Source organism: Rhinopithecus roxellana, chromosome 2 (genome assembly GCF_007565055.1).
Source record: "Rhinopithecus roxellana isolate Shanxi Qingling chromosome 2, ASM756505v1, whole genome shotgun sequence".
NCBI classification, from domain to species: domain Eukaryota; kingdom Metazoa; phylum Chordata; class Mammalia; order Primates; family Cercopithecidae; genus Rhinopithecus; species Rhinopithecus roxellana.
Window position 1 is genome coordinate 62627374 of NC_044550.1, and position 21452 is coordinate 62648825.

At 36.6% G+C, this 21452-nt stretch overlaps 1 protein-coding gene across 2 annotated transcripts in view; it reads right to left on the minus strand.

Annotated features, from left to right (window-relative positions):
* PDGFC (platelet derived growth factor C) overlaps positions 1-21452 on the minus strand; it is a 217801-nt gene that overhangs the window by 7983 nt on the left and 188366 nt on the right. For both annotated transcript variants that reach the window (XM_010358040.2, XM_030925628.1), the window contains one exon: positions 3246-3453. In XM_010358040.2, coding sequence (XP_010356342.1) covers positions 3246-3453 — 208 coding nt within the window. The remainder of the gene's footprint in view (positions 1-3245; positions 3454-21452) is intronic.

The following is a 21452-nucleotide window of genomic DNA, read 5'->3' on the forward strand; positions in this document are numbered from 1 at the left end:
TTGTAAATTATAAATGTATGTAAACTATATGATAGACCAAAACCTGAGTCAAGTATAGGAAAGTACCAAAGAAATCCTAATTCAATGAGTTCATTTCAACACCTTATTCAGTTAAAAAATTATTTTTCTAACTCAAGGGAAAGTCATTGTTTATTTTGGCTACTGAAAGATTTCTTTTTAATCTGAAAATGATCCTGTGAAAGCAAAACTTTTCAATATTTAAGAGCAAATCCTTCTTTCAAATGCCCTGAATAGGCCAGCTTATCCCTAATAAAAGTAATGAGCTCATTATGCTAAATTGTGTTAACATATTTTACCTGGTTTCATTTTGCTGCTCTAATAGTATATATATGTACACATTCCTCTTTTGTTGTTAAAACTATATATAGGCTTATTTGAATCTTTTCTCTAGTATTTAATGCCTGGGCAAGGAGGAAGAAGACTTAAAATATGCACAAACACAAAATCTGGTTGCCAAAGTTTTCAATGCTTATTTAAGAATTATACTTTAGAATGTGAGTGAAGAAGCTCTCAGTTCTCAAAGCATATTCATCTATGTCAAGCAGTTTTAAATATGTTATTTCATGACAACAGAAAATGAGATTGTATATGTTCCCTTTAAAATGTTTACTTAACCACAATAAAAGGTTAGACAGATTTCCCAAGTGAACTAAGTTGTGATACCTGCTACAATGTGAAAATTTAAACACACTTTTAACTTAGCTTCCACTCATTTATCATGTTTGACACAAAAGTCAAAAGCCCTTTTTAAGTACTAGTTAAGCTTGACTTAGAAAATACAGTATTTTTTTTGTAGCAGTAGCAAGGTATGAATGAAAACCCTGAACTAGTGGAAGAAAAAAAAAAAAAAGGAAAGCATTAATGCAGTCCACGGTTTTCTAAAAATATAATTAAGGATTTTAAATTTGGCATTTCATATTTGAAATTTATGCTGCCTATTGCTAAGCCTTCAAATGCATATAAGCTTCGTTAAAATAAGTCATATGTCATATATTCCTGAAACATTGTATAGTACTTTTAGCTGGGAAAAGGCAAAGAAAATAAAGAGAAAAAGGAAAAGAAAAAAAGAAAGATAATATACCAAAGCATACTTTCTGAATAGCTTAACTATAATATTAAAGAAGTTTTCGTCTGCCAAATATTTGTAAAAGCTGGTCTTCAGACATTTTTCCTTTTATAATTATCTCCTAAGAAAACAAATATAGGTATTAATTAATTTTTCTAAAGAATGCAGATTTTGAGCACATCACCAACCAAAATCATTATTTTTAAATGCAAATGTCATTAATAAGTTTTGCTACAAAAACAGTCATATTTTTCTTTGTTAGTTGTTCATTCTTTTAAGATATTCAGTCCAAAGATAGTCTAGTACTATAAAGTAATCTGAGGGTGGTCTTTCTAAGATGAATGTGGTAACACTGTGATGTTTATTCTGTGGAAAATCTATTTCAATGTCTAATTAGAAGCTTTTAAAAGTTTTACTCCTTGTTCTTTTGTAGAGATACTCTCAGGAGGGGAGTTAGTTTTGTCTATATAGATGTTATCCCACACCTGTATTTTAGTTTATGTGAAGTTCCAAAAATATACACTGCTTTTCTCACACGTACTGCATGCTTAAAAAGTTAATAAATTTGGCAAACTGCAAAGGGCTTCAATTTTGAAAGTGTTAAATGAATAGCTGAAAGATCTGGTTCAGTTTCCGATGCTTTCGAATGCAAGCTAGCCTCCGGCCAAATCTTTGAGCACCAGGCGTATATTTTCAGGCATAAAGGCTTGGCTAGAAGGGAGGTTTTTAGGCTCAAATCCAGAAATCAGCTGTCAAAAAACTAGATCTCAGTTTAGAACCTGATTCACTGCCCCTGCTTCTCACAGATCAACAAGATAATCAACTTCAAATTTGCTAACAAGGGCTCTATTCATGGATGTTTCAGCTAGTCTTGCAGATCTTCATCTTCCTGTTCCTAAGTGGGAGGAAAGGGAAGTGTTGCTCGTAAGTTATTCATCAAGTTATTCATCAAGATCAAATCTTATAAATATGTAACAGCTTTCAGCATCTGGACAGGACTCGGCTGCCCATGCACTTGAACACTGATTTCAAATATTGCCAAAAGGAAACCACATCTGTTGGCATAGTGAAATACCAGGGCTGGGCAAGTCTGAACATGACCTGCTGAGATTAAAGCTCATGATCCAAAAAAGCTGCAACTCTTAAGAGCAGGAAAGGGCAGGAATTGGGTTTCCTTCTGACAAGTTTTAGAAGAGCATGTCTGGTGCAATCTGCCCTTGCGAATGGCTCAAATTAACTGAACGTTGTTCCTTACATATAAATTCTCTAGGCTGTCACTGCACTCTCCAAAGCTATAGATTTCAATATTTCTGACAGACTAAAACAGATATTTTGAGTGCACTGTAATTAAACAGTTATTTCTATACATTTTCATTTGTGTCTGATATGGATGCTTTCCAATTCCAATGTTACTAAAAAAAATTAGGTAATCTTACAGAAAACTCAGTTAAGATTATTTCCAATTTCTTGGCCATGTACAGTTAGGTTTAATTAACAGCACTTTCACTCTTAGAGAAAGATACACCTATATGGGCAAAAGTGATTGTTTCAACAGCAAATTTACATAGTTAAAAATTATTACGGTATGGGTTCTTTTAGGTTCTTGTTTTCTTGCTATAAACCCTGCCTTGAAAACTATGAATTCTATTTTATGTTGGGTCGTTGCCATTTCTCATAGTTTTTAGAAGTGTCTAGACTTAGAAAATGCAAAGTGATATAATACTGACCCATGGGAGACACTGCAGACAAACATTTTTGTAGAGCATCCCCTTTTTCCAGCCCTAACCTGGTTTTGCAGCTATGATAATTTCTCTTGAGTCCCGAAATCCACATGTTCCAAGTATTAGGTTTGAGTAAGCAATGATTTTTGTAAAATGCAATGAAGGCCTTCATCAAAATGATATTTTTGAAGATAATATATAACTGGAATTTTCAGAAGTATCTCTTTCAATTTTCCATACCTGTTGGGTTATAAATGAGTTCCTCCTTTTGTATACATTATTATTCAATATATAAATGTGCTCAAATGATAAGAAAATGTATTGAATACATCACTGATGAATTTTAAACTCTACCCTTTAGAAGCTGTGGCAGAAGAATCTGAAACATTAGCTGCTAAGAAAATTAAACAAGGTTCTAATCTGAAGAGGGAGCTTACCTCTGGATTTTCTTCCAAAAACAAAAGCCTTGCCAAGAAGTTGCCAAGTTGGCCTATATAGATCTTCTAAGTCCAACTGCCATCTATCTGGTTCAAGATATCGAATAAGGTCTTCCAAGGTACTAAAGGCGGTTATAGCATTATTAAGCAGGTCCAGTGGCAAAGCTGAAGGGGGTAACACTGAAGGACTCACAGCTTCTGTGAATTGCTGAAAGTAAAATGAATCATGTGTTAACTGTTTTAAAAATGACAATGTATTCCTTCTGGACATATGCAAGAAGTTATAAAGACTAAGGCTGGAAATATGTGCGAAGGAAAACTGTATTCAATTCAACTTGAAATAACTACTCTGCAAAGACTTCACGAAGATGAACTCTGATAGATTTCCTGGAAAATCAATGAGAAAGGCATTAATTTTCATTACCACAAACCGTGATGGATGTGGGTATCTTTTGGTCATATAAAAAAATTAAAAATATCTTCATGGTTCAATTACAGACTTAGAATGAAAACTATAATACAGTTTACCAAATTTTCCTTTTCTTTTCCACTTTTCATTTTCCTTAATCTGAAAAATTACCTTGTTGTTATGCAAATTAGTGTCACATAAATTAAAAATTGAATAAGAAATAATTAACCCAGAGATCTAGAACAAAATACAGGTAGAAATCATTTGACATTAAATAACTTAGTAATCAAGATAGAAAATGCCTAAATCATAAAAGATCAGCTTAATAAATTGTCTACAATATATTTTAATATAAAATGTCTAATAAACAAGATTAAGAGATCAGAGAGACGTTGGGAGAATACCCTGACAAACTATGTGACTATCACAAGATTAGTATCCAGAATATACAAAAATAAGGACAAATGCAATGGAAGAAAAATGGGCATATTCCAGACAAGAAGCTTGAATGGTCTATAAACATATGAAAATATGCTAAACTTCATTATCAGAGAAATCCAAAGAGAGGTATTATTTCACACAGGAAAAAGGGATACTATTTCACACAGATGAGACTGGCAAGAGTTTTAAAAGGGATTACTGAGGATGTGATTCAATTGGAATTCCTCTGCTCTGCCTGCAGAAGTTAGTGTACACAGGCACAACACTTTAGCTGATGTAACTGATAAGCACTGAATATTCTTTCACTTATGCACATGGAAATATGTTCAGTGATTAGAAAGACTGGAAGCAATCTAAATGTCCATGTATAGGGAAACACTAACACATCGGCTCTTCCTTTTCATTCTCATTACTTCCATCCTGGGCTAGATACTAAAAACATGTACTATAAATAGCAGCTTCTAACCTTATCTCCTTACCCTTAATCATTTCTCTCTCCTTTGTTCTATGCTGCATAATCCTGGGTTAATCTACTAAATAAGATATCACTGATCCTATGATGAATTTGGACAAATGCCTAGGTGATTTCTCATCTGGAGGATAAAATCCAAATTCCTTACACAGCATTCACAGTCCTCAACAACTGACCTCTGCTCACCTTCCCCTCTAATCCGCCACTCATCAGAGACATGCCCATTTTGTTCCAATCAATCTAGTCTCTTCGCTGACTACTGCACATATAATATCATCTCAGACTTTGTACCTTAACTTATGCTAAATCTGCCCCCATACCCCACATGCAAAAACTCTCCCCCCGTTGATCTACATCATAAATCTTTACCATTACAATGACCCTTTCAAAAATCCAATTCATCCATGAAACCTGGCACAACAGGGTCATCACTGTCCCATATTATCTCCACTGGGTCAACTGGAAAGAGACTCCTTCTGTGGGCTGCTCTGTGAGCGCTTGGCTTGAAGAGCAGAAGCTGCCCTGTAAACTAGGAAAAGGAGTACCTTTCTCCGGACAAGGCACAACCCTCATGGGGCTCCTGGCTTTGTGGGTGCCCCGCTGCCCACAGGGGAACATTCTTACAGAGTACAGTCGGCAGAAATGAACGTGGCAGCTTTGGGCCAACAATGATTTCATCCTTTTTCTTTCTTTCTTTTTTTTTTTAACAAACATTTATTGAGTAACTACAGTGTTCCAGGGCCTTTGTGTGCATTGTGAGAAAGGCACAGTGATGACAACGTCTGGCCTCCTTCCTTGCCTGGATTACTCATGTGTACTTTCCAAGTCTCCATTCAGCTGTTACCCCTTTCATCTTTTTTTTTTGTTAAATAAATTTTATTTTGTATATTTGAGGTTTATGACATGACGTTACAGGATACACAAAGATAAGCAAAGATACATGGAAATGTATAAGTACATACATACATATATATATATATAGTACAATGGTTACTATTAAAGACAATTTCAGTAATGTCAAGGATCTGGCTAAAATATTAGGACTAAGATATTTTCTAATTATTTTATGATGTTTTTGCGCTATCCATTAGACTGTTAAACTTTGAGAGTAGACACTAAATCTAGTATGTTTTTGTTACTCAGTGTTTTCTATAATTGCCAAAAGAACATAAAATTGCTTTGACAGAACTATGACTGAAAACTCTATTAGAGATATAGAGAACACTGATCTGAAAAAGGTTTTAATTTTAATTTAGCCAATTTAGTTACTATTGATTAAATTTATAGTGTAAAAATTTAAAGCAAATTTTTGCATATTTCAAAAATATAAGCCTATATATGTATATAAATGTTTTATAAAGTAAAAGTTAAGGGGTCAGTAATAGTCAAAGAATAAGTATTATTACAAATGGAAAGTTTCAAAATCTCTACAGATAAAATAAGTGGCTGCTAGCAAGTTAATACAAAAAGTGTACATTATTAAATTGTCAGGGTGCAGATGTGTATTTTAAACATAAAATATAATTGTTATGTAGGCTAATTTCAATTAGACAGTAATCCAAGAATGATTTGGCTTATTTTGCTTCCAATTTGTTGGTGATTCTCTGAATAGAGCATTTCTTTTGAAGTAATACAAAGTTCTAACTGAAATTAATATTGCTGAGATGAAGTTCAAAATATTAATACAAAAGAAGGCAAAACAAGATAAGCTTGTAATACTGGGCAAACAAAAGATGCACACCTTGGGTCCAGTGAGTGTCTACAATCTGCACACCCATCCCCTCAAATGTTAAAGGTTGGGAGAAAAGCATCTTCTGTTACTGTATGTATAGATCAGTTGGTGTTATAAATCGCTAAGCTTCTAAATATTTAAATTAAAATTTGATAAATTTAGAAAGACAACTGTTTCCCCACCACACCCCACACACAGTGGTCCCCACCCAAAAAACAGGAAAGAAGAATGAACATAAGTTCCTGGGATTCAAAGAATCGTCCCTGGACAGAACAGGGGAAGTGGTGCTTCTATTTAAGGGCCTTCTCATGACTGTCCCTCCACCCACTGGTTCAAGGAACAGCCGAGTTGTTCGGTTTCAAGGTTCCGCTTTTCTAAGTGGTTTAAAGGGACTCTCAGAGAGAAAGGGGGAGCAATGAAAAAAAGAAGTTACAAAAAAAAAAAGTCTTTGAATTTTTAAGTTTTCCTTTTCTCTCTAACAAAGTACTACGGTTCATTACAGACTAATAGCATTTTCTCCCATAATTAGTATCCAGAAAATTCTAACAATACCTTTGATACTTAAAAACACTTATGATTGGGCTGATAAACTGGTTAGAATATGCAAAATATGCCTTGACTTGAATTGGATTTTCACATTCTCTGTTTCTTATGTCTTTTATTCTTTATAAAAATATGATGGTGTACTTTTAAGCTATAGATTGTGCTAAGACAATTTAGGGCATAGCAATGGATACAAACGAGAAGCAGAGTTTCTTGGTGTTCTGTAATGTAGACAACTAAACCACAACCCTTATTCAGCCAGAGAAAGGCTTCTGTGTTATCACCTGCAGGGCAGTAATGACAGCCTTGGTGATGGTGTGGCCCTAGCCTAGACCCTTTCAGGTCTATTACTTTGTAAGGACAGGTTATCAGAGAGGAGAAAAGGCATCTAAAATCTATGTGACGAAGTGTCCTGCCAAACAGTACATTTCTAAAATGTCAGCTCTATGAGATAAGGATCTGTTACAAAATCGGGTCTTTAAAATTCTCTGATGAAAGTTACCCTGAATGACAACATGATAAGGAGAGAACTATGATCAGGAGTCAAGGAACTGGACTCTAAATCCCAGAGAAACTCACATGTAGGGAAGAGAGTTTGAGTAAATTGCATAATCTATCTGTGCCTCAGTTTTCTCCACTACAAAATATGGTAGCTAAAAGTCAATGACCTTCAAGTTTCTTGCCAGCTTTTATATTTACAAATTCTATTTACTTGTCAGATACAAGAGGGTCCAATACAGCTTCAGCAAAATTATTTAGAGAGCTTCAAAAATACAATAAACCACTTAGTAAGTCTATAATGGGACTGAACTCTATTTTTTTTTTTCTATGAACTCTCCCTGTTGTTTTAGCTTATCAGTTTTGGGAAACACTGCCCTGTGGTACAACTGTGGTATCATTCTACATTTATATAAATATATAAAATTTTGAGAGTACATGAAGTTTATCCTGCTCTTTAAGAAATCAAATATCCTAGAAAGGCATGTCTGGCTTATAAATAGAAGCAGTATGGTCCTAAAAATCTGAAGGAAACAGGTCCATGCTTAGAAAACTGATACCAAAATGTTTAAATGAATATAGATACATGTTGTGTTATGGGCTGAATTAGAGTTCACCCAAAATTTCTATTCTACTAAAGTCCTACTCACAGTATCTCCGAATGTCTGTATTTGGAGACAGGGTCTCTAAAGAGATCAGTAAAATAAGGTAATTAGGGTGGACCCTAATCTAATATGACTGGTGGTCTTATCGTAAGAGAAAATTTTAACACAGACATAGTAGAGAGGGAAGTCCATCTGAAGACACAGGAAGAAAATGAACATCTACAAGTCAAGGAGAGAGATGTCCGAAGAAACCAAATCTGCTGACACCTTGACCTCAATTTCTAGCAACCAAAATTTTGAGAAAACACGTTTCCATTGTTTAAGGCACCACTGTTTAAGTCTGTGGTATTTTGTTAAGGCAGCCCTTGAATGCTAATACATGCCATCAACTTCTCTATATCTATATAGGAGCAAACAAAGGATAATATTACATACACCATGTCCATTAAATCATTCAACAAGTATTTATTTAAAAACTTGTAAGGGTTCACACAGGTGCAGTGGCTCACACCTGTAGTCCCAGCACTTCCTGAAGCCAAGGCGGGTGGATCACTTGAGGTTCAGAAGTTCGAGACCAGCCTGGCCAACATAGTGAAACCCCATCTCTACTAAAAATACAAAAAATTAGCCAGGCATGTTGGCCACGCTTGTAATCCCAGTTACTTAGGAGGCTGAGGGACGAGAATCACTTGAACCCAGGAGGTGGAGGTTGCAGTGAGCCAAGATCGGGTCACTGCACTCCAGCCTGGGTGATAAAGTGAGACTCTGCCTCAAAAATAAATAAATAAATAAAATAAACAAATAAACAAATAAAAATAAAAATAAAACAAATGAACAAAAGGAAAAACCTGTGAGGTGAGCACTATAAACAAAACAAGAGAAAATTCTTGTCTTTGTGAAGCTTATTCTATGGAAGCCAAGTCTACTGCATCATAGAAGAGAGTTTTATCTTGCCAAAACAAAGCTAAAATGAGAATCTGCTATTGTGAATCACACAAGTAACCAAACAAGTATCACACAAATCCTGGTGAATGTGGACTATAAAAGAGTGAACTCAGTATGTAAGAATTACCGAAAAACAAATATATTTCTATTTTTATTAATGAAAAATAACTGGCAGCCCAGGAGTTCAGACAAAATAACAGCCATAGGAACAAGCTCAAGACAGCAAGTTTGCCCCGTCTCTACTAAAAATACAAAAAACTAGCCGGGCGAGGTGGCGGTGCCTGTAGTCCCAGCTGCTCGGGAGGCTGAGGCAGGAGAACGGCGTAAACCCGGGAGGCGGAGCTTGCAGTGAGCTGAGATGCGGCCACTGCACTCCAGTCTAGGCGACAGAGAGAGACTCCGTCTCAAAAAAAAAAAAAAAAAAAAAAAAAAAAGACAGCAAGTTTGGCTGCAACAGTTAAGTTTTCTTATTGACTTTTCCATTGTTCTTTTCAAAAATCAGTGTTTTACTGTTTTTTATTTTATTATGGCTACCTTAAATATTTTCTGCACTTGTTAACATCTTTCCCCTTTCTTAGAAAAAAGAAAAGCTGACTTCCTGTTTGGAATAGTACTATCTGAACTACTTATAATTTCAAAATAAGTCGTTACTTACCTCTAAAATACCATAGCTTGTCATTTTATTAGGAATTTTGTGGCCAGTGCAATTTTAGAAACACACTTAAAATGAATCTTCCTTGGACAAATACACACATATAAATGTTTACCTTGAGTAGCATAGCAACTGTTGCAAAACTATTAGGGCCTACAAAGAAGATTTATGTTGCAACTTTCCTAGTCAACAGCATATAGTATCCTTCAAACTGATAAGAAAGCTTTCAATTCATTCATACCTAACAGAGAGTTAGGAATGCACATTAAGTTTTATTGTCAGAGTTAAAAACAAAACAATACTATAAAATGATCAGGTGTTTAAGAGAAGACAATAAATGTTCAGCCTTGTGTAACATCACTTCTTAAAGGTGTCTCCAATCTCATTTGTGTAGTGTCAAACTGATATATTGTACAGAGATCTTACTTTTAAAGAGCCTAAGCAGCCAACAGGGCATGCAGACACAAATGCCTGCCAGGAACAACTCATGGGAGGTTCTGTAAAGACACAAGAATGTCCTGAAACAATTCATTTAAACACGCTTCTTTGCCTTTCCCTATGTGCTTATCCGAATTCATCCAAAAGTTATCTGGGTCATGTTTTTAAATTATTTTTAAGCCGGCAATGAAAAGCAAATGCTTGCATTCCTACTCAAGAACAGATGTCTTAATACTGTGTAGGTAACGCAGATTATATATTTAAGTGAGAAATCCTAGGGAAGGTGGCCAATTGTATTCACATCAAGGCTTAAAATTGAGGGGTTCTTATTAAAAGAGCATGACAATTGAATAAAACTTGACATATCTATATAACTCATCACAGCAACAGTCCAGTATGAAAAGTGTATGAGCCAGCATTTAAAAACAATACTTTTTTAAGGCTCAAACCTGCAACTGGCCTTAAAAGGCCATGAGTTTCATGGTTTCAGAAAAACCCTGGAGAGCAAAAGTCTTCCTGAGAAGATTAGATATATGAAAAAAGAAATGGCTAATTTTGCCAAAAGTGTTGTCTTAAATAAAAGTAATGTTTATGTACTAAGTAGACCTTCTTACCAACTTGATGGATGAAACAACTGCTATGGACTCACTTTTCCCGTCATCATGAAACTGGAAAACCATTACCATCTAACCAGATGTACGAACTAAAACACTGTTACTCTCAACATCTTCTCACCTAAAGCATTAGTGGTTTACAAGCTAAAGAAAAAATTTCACCCTAGTGATAGCACCTTAGATTTGAAGGTCTCCATAGAAGTCAACTCCACCACAGAGCAGGCTCATTGTTGGCTGGTGAGTCAGAGTCAATACACAGAGTTTCCCACTTCCTAGGTCAAACTGTGGGTTATAAGTAATAATCAATGTTGAAAACTGGAATTCCATGGGATGACTAAATAACATAGTACTAAGAATGCTTTCCACAATGACATCTGTGGGAAGCCAAAATTAGGGTGTTTTTTTTTTTTTTTTTTTTTTTTAAACTAAAATCTGAAAAACTGATTCCTTTGAATAAACAGTGTGACAGGCCTTAACAGCTAAAATAACATCTATCAGTGGCAAGTGTTTGACAACAAAGTATTGCAGGACTTTTTTTCCTAATCTAATATTGAATGCTTGTGGATTTGCTTTGTTATAATACTCAAGAAACACCTAACAGTGATGGATTTCCAATGAAAGAAAATGTAAACTAAGAACTATCGGAAGAACAAACACACCTTCACTGCAAAACATGAAAGAATATGTACCTCAAACCTAGAATCTCTGAAGACACTTTCTTACAGAAATTTATCCTACAGCATACACAATATTTATTCAATGTATCACTCAACCACCATTAAGGGAAATCATGGAATGTTTTATGGAAATCTAGCTTAGGAATAGTGGCTATATTGGCAGACATTGTCAATTATATGTTCAATAAGTTAAATAGTTGGATAATATGCTCAACTTCATTCTAGTTTTGTATGTGCCTTGAGTGGAAGGCCTTATTTTGAGTAAGAAACAAAGGTACTGAGTTATTTACTTTAAAATGGCTTGACAGTATAAAAAGAGTGCTAAGTAGCTGAAACTGAGGGGGCAACAGAAAAATCCCCCAGTGAACTGCTTTGAGGGGAAAAGTGAGATAATTCAGTGGAAGCCATTAGAATGCATGCAAAGGTCAGCAATGACCCCCACATGGCTGAATCCAATGGTCTGTTTTTTCAGTCTAACTAACCAATCAGCAGTAAGTGGCTTTTCACACACTGTGTGCTCTGCAGATTTTCTTCCTACCTGAGAAGATGCTTCTCCTTAGCTCTGAGTGCTGGTTCCTCCTTACCACTTTCCTTTTACATGATGGAGTGTCCCAAGGATCTCTGCTTGGACCTTTTCTAGTTTCTGTCTCATTCTTCCCCTTGGTGATCTTCTATAGTTTCAAAGCATTACATATAATTTATACGCTGACTACCAGAAAATTCCTATTTCTTACCAACACATTATTACCATCTCAGTAAATGCCAACTCCGTAATTTGCAGTCGTACTTTGCTCCTCCCTTTTTCTGTGCTACACTCCATATCCCACATCAAGTTATCTTGGCTCAATCTTCATACTATGTCTAGAATCTGACCATTTTCCCTACTTCTATTGCTGTCACTTTACAATTCAGGCCAACATGTGAAACAGTCTTCTAACTGGTCTCCCTGTTTTTGCCTTTGCCATTGTTGTCTGAATTAAATAACAGAAATTTCAACATTCTACAACAAAGGGTAGATAGGGTACTAGTACAAATACCAATTACTTTTCTAGAAAAATGTATCTGCTTTTAAATTTTAAACGTAAAAATGGCCTTTATTTTAAACATTCTATAGATTATTCACAGTGGAACTCAATGGAAGGGCTTTGTACAGATTTCATAAGCCTTGGTTAATGCAGTATGCCTCCTGAAACCCACCATTCATCCCTCCCAGGTACATTTTATCTGGTCAGAAGGCACTCGCTCACCCTCCTACTGCTGACAATGCAAATAATACTCTCTTCTTCAGTGTAGGGGAGGCATACCTATCAGCCACAGAAAATGGGGCATTTGTCAAAATTACATGGTGAACGCCTCATTTATGTGTGTGTCTGTAGGAACAGATATTCAAAGGAGGGATGATTCCACCTACCTAGGAAACTGTTTATAAGGATTAAGCAAAATAGCATATTTTAAAATCTTAATAAACAATTCAGCACTATACATATTTAGGGATGACCATACACATTTTATTGTATATTTAATTATCCAAGTTGTACCAAGATTAGATAAATTATTATTTAAAAAAATAGCTCATGATTGATGTTGGTCTGTGTTACATGGAGTGGCATGGCCTCAGTAGGCAGCGTTCAATGACATCTCCGCCCAACATTCTTTCTAGATTGATGTGGCAAATCAGAGCTTGTCCAGCCCTACAAGGAAAATTCTGAAACAAACTTTTTTCTCTTCTAAAACAGATTTATATTCAGTAGCTGTTCTGGAGGGAGAAATGGGCATTACACATCAGCAAATTAATCTTTATGGCCATGAAGACCTCTGTGCTAAAGAACTTAAAAAATAAGCATAATAATATCCTTAGCTCACTTCTCCTATGTTACTTTTCTGAATTCATATTCTTTGCCTGTAAAATCCTTATATGAAATGAAACCAACAAAAAATCCTACGCAAAATGCAGGATTTCAATGTTGAGGCCCGCTGTGTCACTGTTATCTTAATTACAGTGTACAGTATTATATTAAAAGAAACTTCTATAAAGTGACTAGTCAGCACTCCATTCCTATTTCAACAATGGAGAAAAATGTAAATAATAATTATTTTATGAAATGTTTGGGATTTTTTTTTTTACATTTTTAAATCACTCTATGACATCCCTATTCTGCCATAAAATCTTTAGTACTCATGCACAGATCTGAACACTTCCAAAAAATAAAAGCATAAACAGTTATATGTTCTTTGGTCATGTTTTTACATGGTGGCCATCACACTAAAACGAGATTGTGTCTCACGGTCAGAATTCCAGGCAGGTCAAAAGAATCACCCGGAGCAACAGAGAACATAGAATATTTTTGTGAAAAGTTGGTACGGTCACCTCAAACACACCTGAGAAGGCTTCTATTGCTATAAGCAAGATACGGCTCTGAAAACAGGGTTAGATTAAAAAGTTAAATCAGGCCGGGCGGGGTGGCTCAAGCCTGTATGTAATCCCAGCACTTTGGGAGGCTGAGACGGGCGGATCATGAGATCAAGAGATCGAGAGCATCCTGGCTAACTCGGTGAAACCTCGTCTCTACTAAAAAAAATACAAAAACTAGCCGGGCGAGGTGGCGGGCGCCTGTAGTCCCAGCTACTCGGGAGGCTGAGGCAGGAGAATGGCGTAAACCCGGGAGGCGGAGCTTGCAGTGAGCTGAGATCCGGCCACTGCACTCCAGACTGGGCCGGGACAGAGCGAGACTCCGTCTCAAAAAAAAAAAAAAAAAAAAAGTTAAATCATTCAGTAGACTATATTATATTCCTCTCATGTGCTCACACCAAGTGAAGAAGATGAGTAATATAGCCATTGTGAAGTTCGTATCTCTTGATGCAGAAAGCTGTGTCCTTTAGGTCATGACTATAACATGAAAACCCAAGTGCTGTGAGAGCGATTAATTCTGCCTGGAAAATTAAGGAGGGGATACAAAGAATAGATCAAAGTTAATCTAGAGCTTAGAGAATTAGAAAGTAATTATATAGATTAGAAGGCAGAAGCACTTTAGATATTTACAAGGGAACTGAGTTGAAAAAAATGGTGTTGGGTGAAGAAAAAGATGAAGACTGCGAGAAAACATTGCTATTAGGCGGAGAGTAGATGGCGGGAGGTGAGGCTGCAGGAATGAATTGGGGTCTGATTGGGAAGGCTTTGTGTGTGCCATGTTATGGAATCTGGACTTAATCACAAGGCAGTGCAAGAGTCAAAAGAGATTTTAAGGAAGGTGGGATACATACAAGTTTAATTTTTCTGGCTTTCTACTATTTTAGGTGAGGAGGTACCTTGGATTGGGATAAGTGGGTGTGTAGACTGGTGGGAGCCATGAACAAGGCTTTGGTATCTGAACCTTTGTTCCTGATGTTGCCCTTTGTTAATAACTGCTTTTATCGCCTTGTCATATGGCTAATCACTACTCACTAATAAAGACTCAGCTTCTCCAGCAGGCTTCCTTAATGAGACCTCTCTCTGTATATACATGACTACCTCTAAGCTGGTCCACCTTTGTGATCCTGTATCATTCTGTTTATATCTCTAGCACGACATCAAATTGAAATTATTGTACAACTCCCCCCTACTTGCCTCGAAGTTCTTTCATGGTGCAGCCAAATCTTAATGTCTTTTGGATATTTTGATCTCCAATAGTATTCAGGATCTGACAGAATAATACTAATGAAATGCTATAAAAATGTATGCTTTATGACCTGATTGATTACCACCACTGAGGAAAACAAATGAAAGAAGGGTGGCAAAGTACATGACCATGGTAGAACCAACAGGAATTGGTAGCTGATGGGATGGGGAATCAGAGAGAGAAGAGATATGCTTAATTTTAAGTGATTCTAGCTTGAGAGAATGTGTTAACAGCGACATAACTATCTAATACAGGCAAAACTGATAAGAAAGAAGGAAAAGTTCAGGTTGGGTCAATTTATAATCAGTGGAGGTATATTGACATGCATACATCCAGCAGACAACTGCAAACATTTTTTGTGGCATTAAATATAGAGGACTTGTTTGGAATAGAGAATGATAGTCATTAACATATACAAATGTCAAATGTTAAAGCCATGGGCTAAGGGCGCACATGAAAAGAGAAGAGGACAGAAGACAGGAAAATGAGATTTCCTCATACTTAGACCAAAGCTCAAGGCACAGGATCAACCAGCACTGGTGTTTCAAAATAGATCAATCTAAGGATCGGGAAGAGAGCCTAGAGGTGTTAGTGATTTTTCCTCCCAAGGAGAAGAGAGTTTTGAGGATTGGAGAGGGACAGTAACATCAAAGTGATGGAAAGATCAGCAAGAAAGAGGAGTAAAAGTAGGCCACTGCAGCTATTCCACAGGTGGTGTTCTGTGACCTTAAGAACAGAGAAGTTTCACTGAAGTAAGAATGGAAGAAAGGCGGCCCTTAAAGAAAAAGCAGTGAAATTGAGAAAGTAGAACTTTTTCATTAAGTTTGGCAGGGAGAAAAAAATAAGAAAGAATAATGGATTTATGAGAAGAAAGATTAGAAAAAAGCTTAATAAGTACAGAACTATGTGTATTTTGCAATCAGAAAAGAAGGCCAATGAAAACAAGAAATCAGAAAACAGAGGAGAGTTAATGTCAATTGTAGATCAAGACAGGGCAAAAATATTTTCTTCTCATGAACTGTAAAGAAGAGTAAGATGTCAAAGTATTTCTGAAAGACAATTCAACAATATTTTCCACCAGCCTTAAAAATGTCCATTTTTTTCAGATCCTATAATTCCATATTCAGAATTTTTATCTTAAGGAAATAACCAGAAGTATAATCCAAGGATAGTCATTGTAGCATTAATAGAGAAAATTAAAAATAAAATTTAAAACTTAAATGTTCATAATTGGAAGACTGTTAAATAAATGATTATACTTTATGTATGTACAGTGGTCCATTTTACTCTCAATAATTTTTAGTGTACACTGAGAACAATGTAGAAACTTTGATCCCTAACAGCTCAGGGATATGATTGCCACTGTGATCTAAACTATAGAGCAAACAGGATGACTCACATTCTGCATAGGCAGAGACTAAGGACAACCAGGCTAAGATCTTATCGCTCTGAATTTTTTTTTGAGATGGAGTCTCACTCTGTCATTCAGGCTGGAGTGTGGAGTACAGCAGCACAATCTCGGCTCACTGCAATCTCTGCCTCCTGGGTTTTCAAGTGATTCTTCTGCCTCAGACTCCAAAGTAGCTGTGATTACAGGTGCCCACCACCACACCTGGCTAATTTTTGCATTTTGTATTTTGTATTTTTAAAGATGGGGTTTCACCATGTTGGCCAGGCTAGTCTCGAGCTCCTGACCTCAGGTGATCTGCCCGCCTCGGCCTCCCAAAGTGCTGGGATTACAGATGTGAGTCACTGTGCCCGGCCCTAAATTTAATCAACTTCTAAAAGTAGATCCACCAGTTCTCAATCTGATATTCCAGGAATCCGCTGGGTGCACAAGAGTCTGGAAAGGGAGCAGCCAGCATCAGGTAAAGGGATGATTGAACAGCACTGTCAGTACAGGTGAGAGATGACAGACTCTTGAAAGTGTAACATTTATGCAGTTACAAAAGGTAAAATTCTATCAACTAGGATCAACTTACGGGACTATTAAAATAATGCATATTTTTTCCACGTAGAATCTAATGTCTACATTGGGTAGGGCTAGAATACTCAGGAGGTGCAAAGTCACGGTGAGATTTCATAAAGATCAATATCTTCCCACAAAGTTCAAGGTCAATTGATAAATATCTTCCTACATTCTTTTCTTTGCCTTGTTCTTCACCCTGCACCTCTATTCTGTATTGCTTTGCCCTAAGTATACAATGCTCTGGAATCATGTTTATTTCCCTAACACCTTCATTGCTTCAGCAGATTTCAGATAGGGTACTGTGAAACTAATCACCATTACCCTAATCAACATAATATGATCATTCATAATCACACTAATAGGCTACTGATTATCTTGTCACCATTTATGTAATATTATTCATTTGCAATAAATACATACTGAGCAACAAATATGAACCAGACACTCTTCTAAGTGCTGAGGATCAAGCAGTGAACAAAATAAGTAAGTATCTCTGCCTTTGTGAAATACATATTCTATTGGAGAAAAACAGACCATACACAAAATACATAAAGCATATACAATGTTAGATGGTAAAGTGTATTACAGGAAAAAAGTAAAACAGGAAGGAGACAAGAATGACAGGCACTGGCCTCTGTGAGAAGCTGATGTGCAAGCAAAACCTTAAGGAGTTGAGGCTTGAAGTCGTGGGGCTATGTCAGGAAGATCATTCCACGAATATGGAATAGCAGGGCAAATAATATGTTTGGAAGTATGTCAGGTAAATTCAACTCAAGGAATGGCAAGGAGGGGACACTGTGGCTGGACCGAAGGCTGGAGATAGAAGGACTACAAGGGGACACTGTAGGTCACGGTGAGAATTAGCAATTTACTCTGGGTGACTGAGTAGAGCTGCCAGATAAAACAGAGAATGCCCAGTGACAGCTGAATTTCAAATAAACAATGAATAATCTTTTAGTATAAGTATGGCCCCAAAATTATAAAATCATTCATTGTTTAGCTGAAATTCACATATAAAACGAGGCAATCCTGTGTTTTCATTTGTTCACTTTGGGAACTGTAGTTGGGAACTATTGGAAAGTTTCAAGGAAAGGAAGTATATCATCTGCCTTATGTTTAAAAGGATCATACTCACTACTGTGCTGAAAATAGAATGCAGGAAGGCAATGGTAGCAACAGGGAGGCCACTTAGAAGTAGTTTCAATAATCCAAATGGAAAGATTGAGAGGTGTGTGGATATTTAAGAGAAGATTCTAGCTTAGACGGGCTAGACACATAAATTTGAGAGCCAGAGGTTTATGGATATTACTAAAAGTCATGAGCTTGGACGAGATTGTCAAATGAATGTTATTAGGAAGAGATGCCATGGTTATAATGTGATCTCTGTTAAAAAAGGGACTGAACCTAGAAACATTGTCATAATTCCAGTTCAGAGAGAGAGAAGGAGGAACCAGGGAAAGGACTGAGGAGTGGCCAGAAAGATAGGTTTAAAACAGGGAGAGTGTGCTAATCTGGATACCAGTGTCAAAGTGTTCAGTGGAAAGAAGTGAAGAATCACTTGTGTCCACCGCTGATAATAGGTCTGATAAGAGGAGGATTGAGGATTTTCCACTGAATTTAGCAATATGTCATCATGGAGTACCAAGTACGATTATGACAAATGATGAGGCAAAAACATGATGAACATGAGTTTAGAAGATAATAAAATGAGGGCAGTGAATGCAACATAACTGTCCTGAGCAGTTGCTGAGAAGGAAGCAGACAACATGGGTGGTAGCTGGATGATGATGTGGGACCAGGAGAAGTAAATATTTCTTTAAAGATGGAAGAAGTAATAGCCTTATTGATATGCTGAGGGTAATGAACCCATAGAATGGCCAATGGAAAAAAAGGAGGAGGAAGAGGAGAGAGAGAGAAGAGTGCAGGAGGCACACCTGAGTGGTCAAGAGATGAATGAGATGGAGTAAGGAAGGCACACAGTGTTCACCTAGGGTCACAGGGAGGAAAGTCAGTTGCTCAGGGACAACGAGACATGCAGGTAAACAGCGTCAGGAAAGTGTTCAGAAGTCCTTTTCTGATTGCTTGTCATCTTCTTGTGACAGAGAAAAAAAATTATCATCTAAGACAGGATGGAATAAATAATGCCAGATGCTTGAAGAGAGGGAAAATGTAAGGTAACAGTCTAGGAGAGGAGTAGAGAAGATACACAAAGAAGATACCAAAATGTCTGCCCAGCAGCACTGCAGAACATATGACTCTAAAGCAGGTCTAGAGAATGGCAACAGGATTTCATTTATGGACCACATTCATGGTGTGGGGGCATAATTCTGTGGTTGAGTATTTCCAGAGCATTCTTAAATCAAGTGTGCTGGCCAATAATCTCGGACAAGGAGTCTCACTGATGAGGAGTCAAACTAAGCAAATGCTGCAGTGATAGGAGGAAAAAAACACACACAGAACACATTGAGAGCAGAGAAAGACAAATACACGGGACAGTTGAAGGAAGAATGCCTGGGTGTTAACAGAGAATCTCCAGAACCTCAAAAAGCTACCAAAATTAACAGCAACTTTTGTTACTGAGGCCCTTTAAGAACTTGGCTAGGAGAGATTAAATTTATGAGTCTGTATTTTAGAGATTTTTAAAGACAAGTGGATACAAGTTCATAATAATTAAAAAGTTAAATTTCGTATAAGAAACTTAGCAGGGCCAAAAATCCTTACTTGAACTGAGCAATTGGCTGTCTTCACAATGAATTCAATGCTGCTTCTTATTCAATGTGGAAAACTGGTGAAATTCAAAACCGAATTTTAATCATCTTCTAACCAATTAGACTCAAATAAAGGGTATTTGGTTCAAAGTATTAGCTTCAGGGGATTGGAAACATTCAGTACAAGCAGTAGAGTTTCTGAGAAATCAGTTTTAAAGAGGACTATTTAAGTTGGTTAATATGAGTGCTCATGCAACAAATATAATGTTATTTTTAAAACCATTTTTCAGAAATGGTTACTTTAAAAGAATTTATCTTTCTAAATGTCTTCCTTATTCACTGATGCAGAAATATTTTCTGGCTTCTGATTATGTTATGCAAAATATTACGAAAATAATTATATACTGTGGTTTTATATACACTGATCAACTGTGGTTTCAGCTTGTGCTACTGCTATTCATAATTTAGGAAGTGGTTAGTATGTTTTGGGTTTTGAGTATAGAACTATACAATTGTTGACACAGGGGTAACCTCTTCCTTTGATATTTAGAGCCTGGTATAATCCTGTATCTACTGGGCAAAGCAGTTTCTAAGTGAACACTGGAAATACTTTCGCTTTATTGAATCCAGGGCTACGATCTGAAAACATTTATTTTCTGTGCTAGCCAGAATGAATGAAGTTGGTAAGATGTGAGGTTTTCCCTCTAATGAAATACAGAGTGCAGACAGAAAAACTTCTGATTCTTAAACAGCGGCCCAGAAAAAATAAATTTTTCTGGTTTGACAAAATAGTAATATAGAAAATAAAGAGTGAGGCCTATAATTCTTCACTTGAAAATTCTTTGCCTCTGAGATGGCACATGATGTACACATTTGTTTACGAAAATACTTACATAAAATTTTACTTGAGAGACTCAGCTAAACAAAAAATAACTGTGTGTACAGGGGCTTTCAAAAACTGGGTGTAACTACAAAATACTTTATAAATACCATCCAGTAGTCTATGAACTTTTCTCAAGATCTGCACATGTGCACACACATGCACACACACACCAGCTAGCACTCATCATCTAGCTGCTCTTATTGAAAATCAGGTCACTTGAGAAGTGGCTGACAAAATCGAGAAACTAAAGAAGCTGAGGATATACAGTCTGAAGAAGTAAAGACTTTATGAGATATCACTAAAAATTAGAAAGAATACTGGCTGGGCGTGGTGGCTCAAGCCTGTAATCCCAGCACTTTGGGAGGCCGAAGCAGGTGGATCACGAGGTCAGGAGATGGAGACCATCCTGGCTAACATGGTGACACCCCATCTCTACTAAAAATACAAAAAAATTAGCTAGGTGTGGTGGTGGGTGCCTGCAATCCCAGCTACTCAGGAGGCTGAGGCAGGAGAATGGCATGAACTCAGGAGGCAGAGCTTGCAGTGAGCTGAGATTGTGCCACTGTACTCCATCCTGGGCGACAGAGCAAGACTCTGTCTCAAATAAAAAAAAAAAAAAAAAAGAAAGACTACTTTGAGGCAACATAGTATCATGGGAAAAACATGGAATTTTAAATCAGAAGACCTGGGTATAGACCCTGGATTCACCATTTATCATTTATGAGTGTGAATGAACACTGACCAATTATTTATTTTCTCTGTGTTTTAGTGTATGCATCTGTAAGACAGATAATAACACATAAGCTACCTAATTTAATGGGTTATTTTGCAGCTCAAATAAAATAATGCACATAATTGTATCTTAAAACATAATAAACAAGCATTCATTATTAGCAATGGTGAGGGTCATGAAATTATTGCAAGTAACTTCAAAGGAAAGATAAGGACCTGTGAGAGGAAGTTGA